Source organism: Chaetodon auriga, chromosome 13 (assembly GCF_051107435.1).
Source record: "Chaetodon auriga isolate fChaAug3 chromosome 13, fChaAug3.hap1, whole genome shotgun sequence".
In the NCBI taxonomy this organism is placed as follows: domain Eukaryota; kingdom Metazoa; phylum Chordata; class Actinopteri; order Chaetodontiformes; family Chaetodontidae; genus Chaetodon; species Chaetodon auriga.
In genome coordinates this window covers 25,536,454-25,550,957 of record NC_135086.1, presented here as the reverse complement: position 1 = coordinate 25,550,957, position 14,504 = coordinate 25,536,454, and the positions used below count along the sequence as shown (strand labels likewise).

At 43.7% G+C, this 14,504-nt stretch overlaps 1 protein-coding gene across 4 annotated transcripts in view; it reads right to left on the bottom strand.

The window, feature by feature from the left end:
- Positions 1 to 14,504, bottom strand: part of pde1a (phosphodiesterase 1A, calmodulin-dependent) — an 82,135-nt gene that overhangs the window by 20,406 nt on the left and 47,225 nt on the right. For 3 of the 4 annotated variants that reach the window (XM_076747450.1, XM_076747449.1, XM_076747451.1), the window contains 7 exons: positions 9,462 to 9,575; positions 9,171 to 9,353; positions 4,932 to 4,998; positions 2,871 to 2,987; positions 1,706 to 1,846; positions 1,416 to 1,516; positions 149 to 274 (listed from right to left, as the gene is read on the bottom strand). In XM_076747450.1, coding sequence (XP_076603565.1) covers positions 149 to 274; positions 1,416 to 1,516; positions 1,706 to 1,846; positions 2,871 to 2,987; positions 4,932 to 4,998; positions 9,171 to 9,353; positions 9,462 to 9,575 — 849 coding nt within the window. Of the gene's footprint in view, positions 1 to 148; positions 275 to 1,415; positions 1,517 to 1,705; positions 1,847 to 2,870; positions 2,988 to 4,931; positions 4,999 to 9,170; positions 9,354 to 9,461; positions 9,576 to 12,652; positions 12,809 to 14,504 lie in introns of all 4 variants that reach the window. The other variant, XM_076747448.1, reaches the window with a different exon arrangement.

Here is a 14,504-nt window from a genome sequence, read left to right as displayed (position 1 = left end):
AATGTCATCAGTGACATCATTTGCCCTACACGACACAAGCGTCGATACGCGCTTCACTAAACACTTCCGGGATTTCTCGACACACATGCTCTGAAGCGGCAGCATGATACGACCCATCACTAGTGATATGTGATGTGTGCATGCTAACCTCCAATCATCCTTGTTCAGGTTTACCAGGATGTTCATGTCCTCCTCTACCATCAGCCTGTAGGCGGCGCTGACGTGATGGTTCTCTAGCACCGATCTGTCATTGTACAGAATGGCCACCTCCGACCTGACAGACAGACATAACATCCAATTAGATGCTGACGTCTGCTGCAATTTTTTATATACAGAAGGCCCAACCATTGTGGAGACACTTACACTGTATGTTTTGGAACATCCAATACTTTAGGATTTTCGGTCATGCTAGCTACATAATGTCTATGTTGCTCTGTCCACCACTTTGGTCCACACTGAAATATTTCACCAGCAACTGATGGAATGCCATGAAATTTGGTACAGATGTCAGTTGTGCACAGATGATAAATCCTACAGACTTCAGTGATTCCTCAACTTTTCTTCTAGCACCACTGAAGTTAACATTTGTAATGAATGAAATGTCTCAACAACTATTGGGTGGATTGCTGTGAAATTTGGTTCAGACATTCATATTCCACTCAGGACATATTTGGTAAATCCTGAACCATTTATCTAGTGCCATCGTCACAAATTCAGTTGATAAAACCAATGATATTCCCATCAGCCTCAACAGTACTTTGTATTAAGGGCTAGCAAATGTTAATATGGCTACAAGTTAACTAAAATGGTGAACAAAGTAAACACGATACCTGCTGAACACTCACATGTTAGTGTAGTCATTGTGCACGTTAGCATTTAGCGCAAAGCATCACTGTGGCTAAATACAGCCTCACAGAGCCACTAGCATGACTGTAGACTCATAGGTGTAAATCAAATTAATTTCAATGATAACATTACCAAAAAGAATGCCGAATTGACGATGAATTATGCAACTCAAGCAAATTTTAAATGTTTGCTAATAGATTTTTATACATAAATTAATGGAAACCAATAATTGCCATTAAGCTTGCAGACACACTGGTATGGCTGTTAAATCCACTTTAGTCAAGAGCAGGTAGTATGGATGTGGACATGCAGTCTTGATTGTTTGTTATCACTTGGTATGGTATTTTAGTGTGTTTACACCCAAAGACCCTGAAGTCACACTGAAAGACCTAAGTCTTAAAAAGGTCATATCTTACTATTGCAAAGTAGAGGCAAGGCAAAGTCAAATCACTCATTCATAAAAAAACATGTCTGTGAGAAAAAAGCTCACTGTCCTATCTGTTTCCACAGATCTTTTAATAATCTTTATAGAATATGGAATGATCTAATTATATTACTGTCTACATTACCTGGTGTGGATGTGGAAGTTATTGGTGGTTCCTGTGTGTTCAAAGTCATGAATTGCTGCAGCAAAAACCATCGCAAGAATCTCCAGCTCGCTAAGCCAATGCTACACGCGCACACACACACACACACACACACACACACACACACACACACACACACAGAGTTATCTAAGTGGGTTAATGTCAACAGGTCACATTTTTCTACAATTTGACTGTCCATAGAGATCATGTAGATCAGTGAGTCTGTCCCACCACTGTTGTGGAACAGTGATGTCAGTGTGTGTGTATGTTACCATCAGTCCTGTGTGCAGCATCAGGAAGTGGGCAGTCTGAGTGACATCAGCGGCATGAATCAGGTTGTGGTAGGGGTTCTTGTGTTTACTGTAGCCGTTCTCCAGAGCCTCAACAAACTGCACCAGAGCCTGCACTGGGATCTGAACACAGTGCTACAGATAGTACAGGTACTATAGGTGCTACAGGGACAATGGACACTACACATGTCTTTGACATTTTTTTATTTAAAAGCTTGAAATGTTGAAATGTCCTACCCCTACTGGCACACTAAATGTTTAGAGAAATTATGTTTGAATATTAACCAGTATATTATTTGTTTGTACATGAATATGCAGTCAAAAACATACAAAACCAGCTTGTAATTTCACAGAGGGTGAAACTTTCAGGCAGGTGCAATAGTTCTATTTTATGGAAGTGTGTTACAGATGTCCACCATATTTACAACTTCAGTGTCTTGTAATTCTGATAGAAACACATTATTACAATAAAAATGTCTCAATTATAATTACCTAATAATAATAATAATCACAAGATCAAAATCTCATAATTTTGGGATCTTCATCTAGTAATTCCGAGGTACGAAACAAAGGTTTATGAGATAGGGATTTTCTAATTATGAGAAACTAAAACTGTAATTCCACAATAACAAATCAATTTTCTATGGCGAATACAGTGCACTTCTGTACTATTTGCCCAGTAAGTAAAAACATATTGTGTAACAACTGCAAGATATGGTTTTATGGCAGGTTATGTGCTGGACTGTTTCTTGGCTTGGCAAAGTAATTTCCTGGAAACAGTGTGGTACATGACTCCCCATAAAACCACAATCTGCTTTTTTACTTTACACTATAGTGTGTTAATTTATGAGCTTTTGAGGTGCTGGTAAGCAGATTTTGTTGCCCTCAGACAGAGCCCACTGTTTGCAAGTTTCCAGTGTTTGTGCTAAGCTAAGCTAATCAGCTGCTGACTGTAGTTTCATTTGATTTCAATTTATTGTTGGTTTTGACATCTTCAGGGGAATAAAACGATTAAACTGCAAGTTCAGACCTCTGACCCTCAACCTTTTTATAAAGAGATCTGCCTACTCAATGCACTAAGCTCCAGCCACCCTGACATTAGGCCCCACCCACCTCAACTGTGTTAATGATATGAAGATGTGTGTACCCTGAACCTGTTGATGAGGTCATAGCGGGTCAGCAGGTCATGGACCAGGAACTTGAGGGCATGGTCTCCTGTGGCCTCATGAAATGTAAAAACATCAAACGACCACTGATCCACTTCCTGGAGAACAACCAGGAAGACTCAGGTTAAACTTTATCACTCCCATTACCATCATCATTGCAAACACTACCTTACATCTAATATGGGACAATACAATATAGATAGAGCAGATAATTTTGAGATCGAGCTGTCTTGTCATCCAACAGTGTAATTCAGTGTAATGTAAGACTTTTACCTGTGGGCAGTGTGATAATAATGTTTGCTTACATTGAACGTGGTGAAATAGCATATCCAATTATATGAAAGATTATTATTATTCATTGGATCATAATTACATTTTAAGTTGTTACAATTAATGCAAAGAGGTTTTCCAAAAGCATTACTTTTATTGCTTCTATGTGTATTTAACATTATAAGAGAAGAGCAAATGAGAGATGACTGCAGAATAATTGATAACATTTGATTACATTTTTTAATGTACAAGAGACCATGAGGATTCAACTTATCATACACACACACACCACTGAAAATACATTTTTCTGTTTCCAACTCCTTCTATCCTTCCCTACCTCCTGCTTTCCTTCTTTTGCCTTTTCTACATTTCTCTACAATTCCTTGTACTCCTCTATCTGCTCCTTTCCTTCTTTACCCCTACTTTCCTTTCTTATATCTTCCTTTCATACACCACCTCTTAATTTTCTTCTTTAACCAATTTTTTCATTTATTTCTGTGCCTCCTCCTTCCCTTTCAGTGTATTTTGTACATGCTAGGCCTCTAACAGACTTCGCTATCAGTTAACCCCATTAAGGCTCTGCCTCGGCACTCTGAGAGAGATCTTTGCACTCACTGTGTCAAGTGTCAAGTCTTCCATCTGCAACTGTTTCACTGAACCCTCCTCCACTTCAAGGGCATATGGGATGCTTTTGGTGTGTGCTCATGGGTCAGGGATAGAACACTCCAATGGACCTGTCTGCTTGCCTCCAGCAGGATGTGTTGCATCTCTACAGGTTTGTTTGACAAGAGTTGTGCCTTGTGGGGTGTTTGCAGCAGGGATCGCAGCTATGGCAGCTTTGACTGCTTCACTGCTGGGAGATAACTATGTGTGATGCAATGTTAGGGAAGGTTTGCAGACTGTGGCCCTCTACCTGTCACCTGATTCCCCAGTGATATCTACAGACATTTGGGAAAGCTGCCTTGGACCCTAGGCCATGAGGGCTCCTCTGATGGCTCATTGGGTAGCTCTTGTTTATGTGGTATGATTTACACAGGTGAGGCAACAGGTTATGCAGAAGCATTGCCTTGTAAACAGAACTCTACAGGGGTGTCGTTGCGGTACACTGCCTGGCTTCTTCATGGCTTCCCCTGATATATCACTAGGATATCATGTCTCTATGTCTCATTCACTGCTTGGTGCAATATCTGTGGGGAAACTGTCTGATTTGGATTTACACACTTAGGTTAGGTTAAGATTTTAAACTTGAAGGCATGTGGTAAGGCTGATGCCCCCCCCAGCGGCCTGGCCACTTCATTTCGCCCATTAGCCTGCCCATTCCTCTTCTGCTTCCTTCTTTCCCAATAACATCCTCCCACCATTCCATTTTCCATTTCCATTCCCTCAATGTTTTTGTTCTGTTTCTGTTCTGTTAACTATCGTTCTTCCATACCTCCTTATTCCATTCTCTACTTTTCCCTTCCCTATCTGCTCCTCAGTTCTTTCCTTAACTTTCAGTCATTTCACATTTCATATTCATTTTTGTGATCTGCTTATGATTCTTTCTTCCTTGACCTTTGACCATTAAAATGGAATTAATTCATTCTTGAGTCCAAGTGAACATTTGAAGAAATTTGCACAAGTTATTCCTGAGATATTGTATTCACAAGAATGGAATGGATAGACATACAGATTTACATACATAAGGACGGACAACCTGAAACCAGGCTGGCACCAACATAGAAGCATGTGACTTCCTGCAGATGCAATTGCAGTAATAAAACAGTTTTTACCTTCAGAGCTGTCAAAGCCATGGGAGGGTAGGTTAGACCAGCCATGTTGGATGTTCTTCTGTACATCCTGATGTCACGCAGGGAGAGAGAGAGACAGACAGAGAGAGACAGAGAGAGAAAGAGAAAGAGAGAAAATTATAATGCACAAATCTCCCACATAGATAAAGACATTTTCATACATATAAACACCCCTCACGCAGACCTCCAGCTGCCCTCCTCCAGAGTTTGTGACCAGGATAGGTTGGTTGTCACCATGGTAACCATGTTCTAAACATACAGTGAGAACTGCCACAGCGCAGCAGTTATTTTTTGATTTCATGCGTCATTAAGCTGCAGCCGATGAGCTGATATCATTCTATCACACCATGTGAAAGGGTTATGGATAAGGGTTCGAACTGGAGCCACACAAACCACCAGGACACAGGAGTGCTTAATTAATTCAATGTCTATTTATTTTGTTTAATATAATGAAGATGATTGCCATGATTCTAAATAAAGAAAACAGTTTGTAGTAAATGGTAAAACAACATGAATTCAGCTTTTCAAATAATGTCAAACTCATAAATCACATTTAACAAGTAAGTTAAAGAATGCAAATCATCATTAACCTTGATATAATTTCTTAACATATCATGATAACAAAAAAGGGAAAGAAATGCTACATTGAAAGTCAATCAAAAGCCTGAACTATCTGTTGCACCTCTTGTGGAGTGGAGGCAAGGTAGGCTAATAGTTTTCCACTGGGACAGGAGGGATGCAGACTTGTACTTTATCACAGCTGCCCTGCATTTGTGCAGCAAATATGTTTATTCAGTTTCTACCGTGATTTCTGGTAGCAGTATTAATGTGGAAACAGAACGTATGTATTCTCGTCCATGACTTTTGCACTCCGGACCTTCCCATCCTTTCCAGGGTAGGTTACAGTTATCCTTCCAATAGGCCATGACGCTGAGGGTACTGGGGATCAACTGTCATCACCATCTGACCGGAATTCAAGTTCTCCTTGTCAGTCTCCCATTTCTTCCTGATTTGAAGGTTTGGAAGGTAATAGAAGGCTGTCGAGAAATTGTCGGCTAAATTTTGACTGTGACACAATCTTCTCCTGCTGAGGAGTTCACTTGAAATGTAGATTGCCTGTGGAAGAGACGAGTCAGGCCACCCCATCAATGGCATATTGGGTGTTACTGGGTCTGGATCAGGAAGGTCAGAGGAGACAATCTGAGAGGTTTAGATTTCAGTATGCCTTCCACTTCAATCAGGACTGTGTGTAGGACTGTTTCTGAGGTTGGTTGGTTTACTAGTGCAACATTGAGGGCCATTTTTATTGACTTTATTTCTCTTCCCCAGCTTCCACCAAAATGTGGGGCCGATAGAGGATTGAATTGGAAATTCACTTGTACCTGTGCCAGTTGCTGCTTCAAGTCTGGCACCATGGATTGGAAGGCATTTGCAATTCTGCCTCTCCTGCCTTGAAATTAGTTCTACAGTCAGAGAGGACTTCGAAGGGTTTCCCTCTGCATGAGTCAAATCTTCTGAAGGCCATTAAGAATGTATCTGCATCCGTAGAGATGTAAGCAGTGTGTTGTTAAGCACTTAGAAAGTATGCCCCACCTTTTCACTGTACATCGGCAAATTTTTTTGAATTGAGCAATTTCTCATCATAATGCTTGATGATTAGTTTGGTTATGGGACGTTTCAGATCCAATATAATTGGATGAATGTTGTCATAATCAAGGGTTTCTGCTCTTCAAAGTCGACCCACTCTAATGAGACCGAAATCAGGGTCATATTCTGGAGAAAGGGGGAGTAATTTGCTGCTTTTTTGGTATGAGTTTATCAGTTTTTAGGGCATTAAATTCCTCTGGGAAGCACTCTGATTGGGCCCTTTGCAGGAAATGCTTCTCTGAATTTAAATAGCATTGGGCTATGTTTGAGTTGTGATCTGCCACCCCAAAATGTACATTCCTCGTCTCTGTGACAAGATCATCTCAGTTGCTATACTTGTGTAGATCAGGGAGGTTTGTGTTATCTGACGTCACTGTGCTACAGAACATGGATTTCCTGAGTGCCTCAGCAGGCTCTGATTCAATCGGAATACATGGATTTGCTGGCAGGCAGTTTGTTTTTAGCAAGAGGAATGGAAGGCTTTGACTCCATCAGTGTTGCTGAGAGAGCTCTTGGAGGATTTTGCCCCATGCTAGATCATCAGCTGGATTATTCTTTGAGTCAATGTATTGCCAGCTGTGTGTTTCAGTTAGAGTCTGAATCTCTGCTATTCTCGTGCCAACAAACACCTTGTACCAACAAGAGTCAGATGTTAGCCATGATAGGACCATTGTAGAGTTTGTCCAGAGAGTCACTGACTGTAGTGGAATAGTGAGTTCAGAACTTAGGACGTTAGCCAGCTGGGCACCAGACAGGGCCGCGCATAGTTCGAGGCAAGGGATAGATAGATAGCTGCGGTTTAGGAGCTATATGAGACCTAGCCATGATGAAACTGACACGTTTGTGGGCATGTTTATCTTTAGTCTGAAGGTAGGCGACAGCACCATACACATGTTCAGAAGCATCACAGAATACATACAAATGGGATTCTGAGGTGGCTGCATTGACACAGGGGGGCAGATATGTGATGTTTTGTTACACTGTGCTTGTGACTTTATGTTTGTGTGTATTTCTGTTTGGAGTTTTGTTTGGTTTTCCTGTCCCTCTGTTTTCTGCAGTGGAGGTGTGGCCTGGCTGAGCAGAGGGTGGACCACGCACCTGATGCTCATCCACGGATTTCTTCCTGCATTTAAGCAGCTTGGCGGCTCTGCCTCGCTGCCAGATTGTTTTGAGCTCACGCTAAAACTTTCCAGCCATACCTTGTCTCGTTACTTCCTAGTCTTGTTGTCTCACAGCTGCAGTTCCCTGTCTTAGTTTGTTTGGTATCGTGTTTTCGGGTTATTCCTCTCGTTTTAGTTCTTAGTGATTAGTGCGTGTTTTGTTCCTACCTGCTCGCCACAGTGTAGTCGACTTTTGTTTTTTGGGCTGATTTTGCATTTTGTCTCTTGTTTTGTTCTTGTTAAGATTGTTATTGTTTGTCGGAAAATAAACCATTGTGTTTTGTAACGACTCTTTTCGTTTCTGTGCCTTTTTGTCTGCCCCTTGGGTCCTACAAAATATCCTCAGATCTATCAGATCATAACATTCATTCATTCATTCATCTTCTATACCCACTTATCCCTTTCGGGGTTGCGGGGGGCTGGAGCCTATCCCAGCTAGCAATGGGCGAGAGGCGGGGTACACCCTGAACCGGTCGCCAGCCGATCGCAGCAGATCATAACATGTTTATCTTTAAAAAGTCCCTGATTGTTTTCTGTTCCATTTTCAGATGCTTCAGATTTCTCCTTAAGACAAAAAATAACATTTGAAAGTGTCACTCTTTTGTCTGAAACAATCACCTGACCTGAAGATGTACAGTTTTTCTTTTTTTTTTTTTTTTTTTTTTTTTTCTGTAATGCACTTCTTGGCCTAAAGTATGTGGACATTACACAGCCATATGTGACCATTTGACATGTGATTCCAAAAGCATGAACATTAATCTGCTACTGTAACAGCCTCCACTCTTCTTGTTTCAGTCTTTCTACAAGATTTTGAACCAGCAGGGACTTGCTCCCATCAGCCACAACAACATTAGTGAGGTTAAACCCTGAAGATGGGTGATAACGCTGGCTCACAGTCTGTGTTCCATTTCATTCACAAGGTGTAGCATGGTATTGAGGTCAGTGCTCTGTGCATGCCAGTCAAGTTCATCTACACCAAACTGGGAAAACCATTTCTTTGTGGAGCTGGCTGCATGAGCAGATTGTCAAGTTGAAACAGGAAATGGACAAACATAAAATTTGGAAACACACTGATGTCTAAAACATCATTATATGCAGTAGTATTAAGATTTCGCTTCATTGGAACTAAGGCGCCCAAACCAGGAAAAACAGACCAAGACAAAAAAGTGCACATGTAGACAGGGGTGTCCATATTCTTTTGGTCATATACACTATATGACTATATGATGATATCTCCAAGCAAAAATGTAGAGGTGTTAAATGTTATGGAAGTTGTGAGCAGCATGTTGCTCCAGATGCAGATCTCAATGGTAGTTTGTCATAATGACTGTTTTAGGTGTCCTCTGTCTTTTTTTTTTTTTTTTTTTTTTGGACTCAGAGAATTGGAAATTATTATTACTATTATTATTTTTACCTCTCTACAAATATTCCAGCTTGCACTGCATGGACAATGCTCCTGAATCTTGGCTTCTCCTCAGGACGACGCTTTGCCACACCCATCTTTCTGCTGAAGGTACATGCCAGCCAATCACGTACTTCGCTGGGCACTGACTCAGCCTGCAAGTCACTGAGCTCATCCTCAGTGTCCAAGAGGCGCCTTCAGAACAGAGAGAAACACCTGTTAGACAGTGCTTGGACAACCAGTGACAAGGATTTATTTTATTTAGCTGCAAATCCATTCATCCATCAGTCTATTCAGTTCTACCTGGTTTCATCAGTGTAAACTGCATCCAGCATGGCAGCAGCGATCTCCAGGTTTCTGCGGAGTTCCTGTAGATCCACAACACCACGGTCCATCTGCTCCAGGATCCCCTTCAGCCTGACATCACACAAACTTAGTCAGTGTTGGAAGTAACTCATTACAAAGCTAGAAAGTAATGCATTATTGTAAGATGTAATTTCACTGCTTTTGGTGGTAACTGGAAATGTAACTAATTCTAATTTTAAATAAGTTTACTAAGTAAATAATGCAATTGCAATAACTACAATTTAAATAGACCTACTTGCTACTGTCTGAGAACAGAGAAACAGTACTCTATTTTAATGGAATATAATGACATTCAACACAGGGGACAAGGCATTGCGACGGAGACAGTGTTATGCAGGCAAGTTTCATAATGAGCAAGCCAATAGCTAAGAAGTTGAAACCTCATTCAGAAGGAGAATTTATGAAGGAGTGCCTTGTTGCTGGTGTGGAGCTGCTGCCACCACACAAAGTGAAATTATATGGCAAGTGCCCTATGAAATTTTTTTTATGATTTGGCGCTATATAAATAAAATTTAAATTTTAAAAAAGTAAATATATACTTCATACTTTGCACCCACACAGCCACTTTTCTCTTCATACCACAGAACGAGAACATAAAAATCTGTTTCCTCCAGATGGACACATGACACTCAGCCTCCTGTCAATCAGCTGACTCACACATTAAGCAATAGGAGTCTCCTGCAGGAAATAAACATGTTGCCTTACAGATCTGACCGTCGGCATCAGCACCTCCCTCTGCAACTGGACCCTGGACTTCCTGACCAACAGACCCCAGTCTGTTAGGTTAGACAACCACACCTCTGCCACCCTGACCCTGAAAACTGACATCCCACAGGGCTGCGTGCTGAGCAGTCTTCTCTACTCCTCTTCACCCATGACTGTGTGCCCATGCATGGCTCCAACTCCATCATCAAGTTCACAGACAACAGCACGGTGATAGGCCTGATTAACAACAACGACGAGTCAGCCTACAGAGATGAGGTTCAGCAACTGGCGATGTGGTGTGCCAACAACAACCTGAACCTCAACACCAAGAAGACTAAGGAGCTCATCGTGGACTACAGGAAAACTAAAGGCTGCAGTCACACCCCCATTCACATCGACGGGGCGGAGGTTGAACAAGTCTCCAGCTTCAAGTTCCTGGATGTCCACATCTCCGAGGACATCTCCTGGACCCTCAACTCCTCCACCTTGATAAAGAAGGCTCAACAGCACCTCTACTTCCTGAGGAGACTGAAGAAAGTCCACCTGGCTCATCAAATCCTAGTTAACATCTACCACTACACCATCGAGAGCATCCTGACCAACTGCATCTCAGTATGGTATGGCAGCTGCACAGCCTCCAAGCGGAAGGCCCCGCAAGGGTGGAGAAAACTGCCCAGTACATCACCGGTGCCCAGCTAACTGCCATTGAGGACCTCCAGCACAAGCAGTGTCTCAGAAGGGCATGCAGCATCAGCAGTGACAGCTCCCACCCCAACCATGGGCTGTTTGCCCCCCTCCAATCTGGTAGGAGGTTCAGGAGCCTCCGTTCCCGCGCCAGCAGGCATAGAAACAGCTTCTTCCCCAGAGCAGTTACCCTGCAGAACTCTGTTCCCCAGCAGCCCCCCTCCAACCCCCACCACCTTCCCATTGATTGACAATGACTCTTACCACCTGATGGCCACCCTACAACCCCGCCACCCTCTCACTGACATTGACACCCCCTCTTACCACCTTGTGGCCCTCACTCAGGACCCAAGAGACCACAAACAAGGATGAACATTATAACTGAGCCGATGTCATACTGCACGTACTGCCCACTGCACATATCACTTTATATGTTATATACATTATATTCCTCATCTGTTCACTTGCACTTTTTATTTTTTTACTGCACTGCCACATACTACCTGTTGCACATGTCACTTGTTTACATAAGGTGTTGCAAATGTTTTATAGTTTCATAGAAATTGTTACAATTGGCTGCTTCTAGAGATATTAAGTGTTATTATTTACTTTCCTACTGCACTTGTGTAACCTAATGTATGTCCTTTGTGATTGTAATTTCAGTTCCTTGTGCTCCATCTACTTGAGATATTCCACATCCCTTTTTCTCACCAGGATATTAAGTCCTTTTGTGTTTTAAATTGTGATGTTTAGACCTCTTAGCAACAACATACAAAATCCTGCAAGATGCCTCCGGTGTGAGCCACCCCCTAGGGAGCCGACACCGATACCTACAGCAGACCAAAAGGTAGGGGGCGTTCCCTAGGTATAAATGTTTAGCTGTCCCCAAGCTTGGGGTCTTTCTTCATTCTACCGCTCATGTGATAATTTACCTTTTCTTTGCAAAGAAAATAAAACCTTGTCGGCCAGCAGACGTCTCTATTTCATTCTTCACTAGCAGCAGAAAATTTCCACAACAATTTGGTGCCAGAAGTGGGATCCCCCGAGTGATCGTCTGGGACAGAACGCAGACAGTGACAGGCCATCTTGGAAGAAAAAAAGTTTTCCAATCTCCAATCTCAAATCCTCTTCTGAGAAGGGAGGGCTGTCTGTGTCCATCCCGGATCGTTACTGCTGGGATTCCATGAACGTAATTAAGCGAAATTCATCTGGTGAACACTGAAATATTGACATTTTAATTGGCCAAATATTTTCATTTTCATTTTATCCACAATTGTGTCTGAGTCCAGGGTTGACTCAGGGTTCAAAGTGTAAAAACTTTGAGGGCTTTTCACTGCTTGTGGCAAGGGACGAAGCAGTCCTTACAGAGACCTCTGTTAAGGTCGTGAGGAAGGCGAGGACCCAGAATGCAGGGAGAGTTTTAACACAGTTTATTGATCAAAAAATAACAACAACCAAAAACCACCATCAGGGAAAAATGCAGCACAGGCAGAGCCATAACCCTCCCAGTCGACGAGGTACTGATAACTGGGGGGGGGGGGGTGTTGGATCAGCTGGGGGGTGCAGAAGGCTGTTGACCACCGGTTTGAGGAGGGAGATGTGGAAAACAGGGCGGCGGGGAGCTTGAGTCGGATGGCACTGAGGTTAATTATCTTGTCTATAGGGTAGGGGCCAATGTATCTGGGAGCCATCTTGCAGGGGTCTGTCTGGAGAGGGAGGTCCCGGGCTGAGAGCCATACCTGCTGACCAACCTTGCACTCAGGAGCCGGTGTACGATGGCGATCCGCCAATTCCGTGCAGCTGTCCTTCCTAGGGTGGCCCTGACCTCCTGCCATACCCGCCGGGCCGGACGAAACTGTGCCTGGATGGAGGGTACTGCCACTTTGCACTGCTGACTAGGAAACAGGGAAGGTTGGAAACTGGTCATTACCATGAATGGTGGCATACCTGTGGCGGAGCTGATCAGGGAGTTGTGAACATACTCCACTCAGGGGAGGTGTGTGGACCAGGAGGCTGGGAGATGGGATGCAATACATCTCAGAGAGGACTCCAAATCCTGGTTTGCTCATTCTGTTTGACCGTTGGATTGGGCGTGGTACCCCGAGGTGAGACTGGTAGAGGCTCCCAATGCCCGGCAGAAAGCTTTCCACACCTGGGAAGTAAGCTGAGGGCCCTGTCTGACACAATGTCCTGAGGAATGCCATGAAGTCAGACAACATGGTGAACTAACAGGTTAGCGGTCTCTAAGGCTGAGGGCAATTTGGGGAGAGGGACAAAATGAACTGCCTTAGAGAAGCGATCAACAATGGTGAGAATGGTGTCATTACCATCAGATGGAGGGAGACTGGTGACAAAATCCACTGCGATGTGTGACCATGGGCGGGGAGGAATGGGTAAGGGTTGCAGTAGGAGGCAACCCTCCTACTGCAACCCTCCTGGGGGCGCGGTGAGAGGATTTGTTCCGGGCACAGTGCAGGCAGAGACGAAGGTTCTGGTGTCTGCGGTCATAGAAGGCCACCAGAAGCATTGTCGGATCAGGGAGAGGGTTCAATGGATTCCCGGGTCGCAGGCTATTCTCGAGGAGTGTCCCCATAGGAGCACTGAAGACCTTGCAGACGGCGGGACGAACAGTCATCCTGGGGGATAGCCATCTGGCGCAGGGTGGTCTCGGAGGGCTTTGTGGACTTCCTGTTCCACCTTCCACCAGACTGTTCCCACCACACATGAGGGGGAGAGGATCATCTCCGTGCCAGTCTCCCCCTCCACTGGGGCGAACTGACGAGAGAGGGCATCTGGTTTCTGGTTTTTGGAGCCAGGGCAGTAGGTGAGGGTGAAGTCGAACCTCCCCAGGAAGAGGGCCCACCGAGCCTGACAGGAATTTAGACAGGTTCTTGCGGTTTGTCCAGACGATGAAGGGATGAACCTCTCCCTCCAACCAGTGCCGCCATTCCTGAAGCGCCAAGACCACTGCCAGCAACTTTCGGTTCCCAACGTTGTAGTTCCGCTCTGCGGGTGTGAGTCAATGGGAGAAGAAGGCATGTGGATGTATTTTTTTGTCTGCAGGTAGGCGCTGGGAGAGCACTGCCCCGACCCCTGAATCCGAGGTTTCAACCTCGACCACAAACTGTTGCTTGGGATCTGGGTGAATCAACAAAGGTGCATTAACAAACCTCTGTTTTAATGTTTCAAAAGCAGCTTGAGCTTCGAGTGACCATTTAAAAGAAACCTTACTAGATGTCAGCTGAGTGAGGGGGGCAGCTATGCGGCTGTAGTTTCTGATAAATCAGCGGTAAAAGTTAGCAAAGCCCAAAAACCTCTGCAGTTGCTTGCAGGTTGCTGAAACTGGCCACCCCTCCACTGCCTCGACTTTAGCAGGATCTGCTCTGAGCTGCCCCTTCTCCACAACATAACCCAAGAAGTTTACAGTGGTCACATGAAAGTCACATTTCTCTGCTTTTATATAGAGTCCATTCTCTAATAATTGCTTTAGTACGTCTCTGACATGGCTTATATGCTCATCATACGTCATACATCATATCAAAATATCATCCAAGTATACAAACAACACTCTGTTCAAGAAGTCTCTCAATA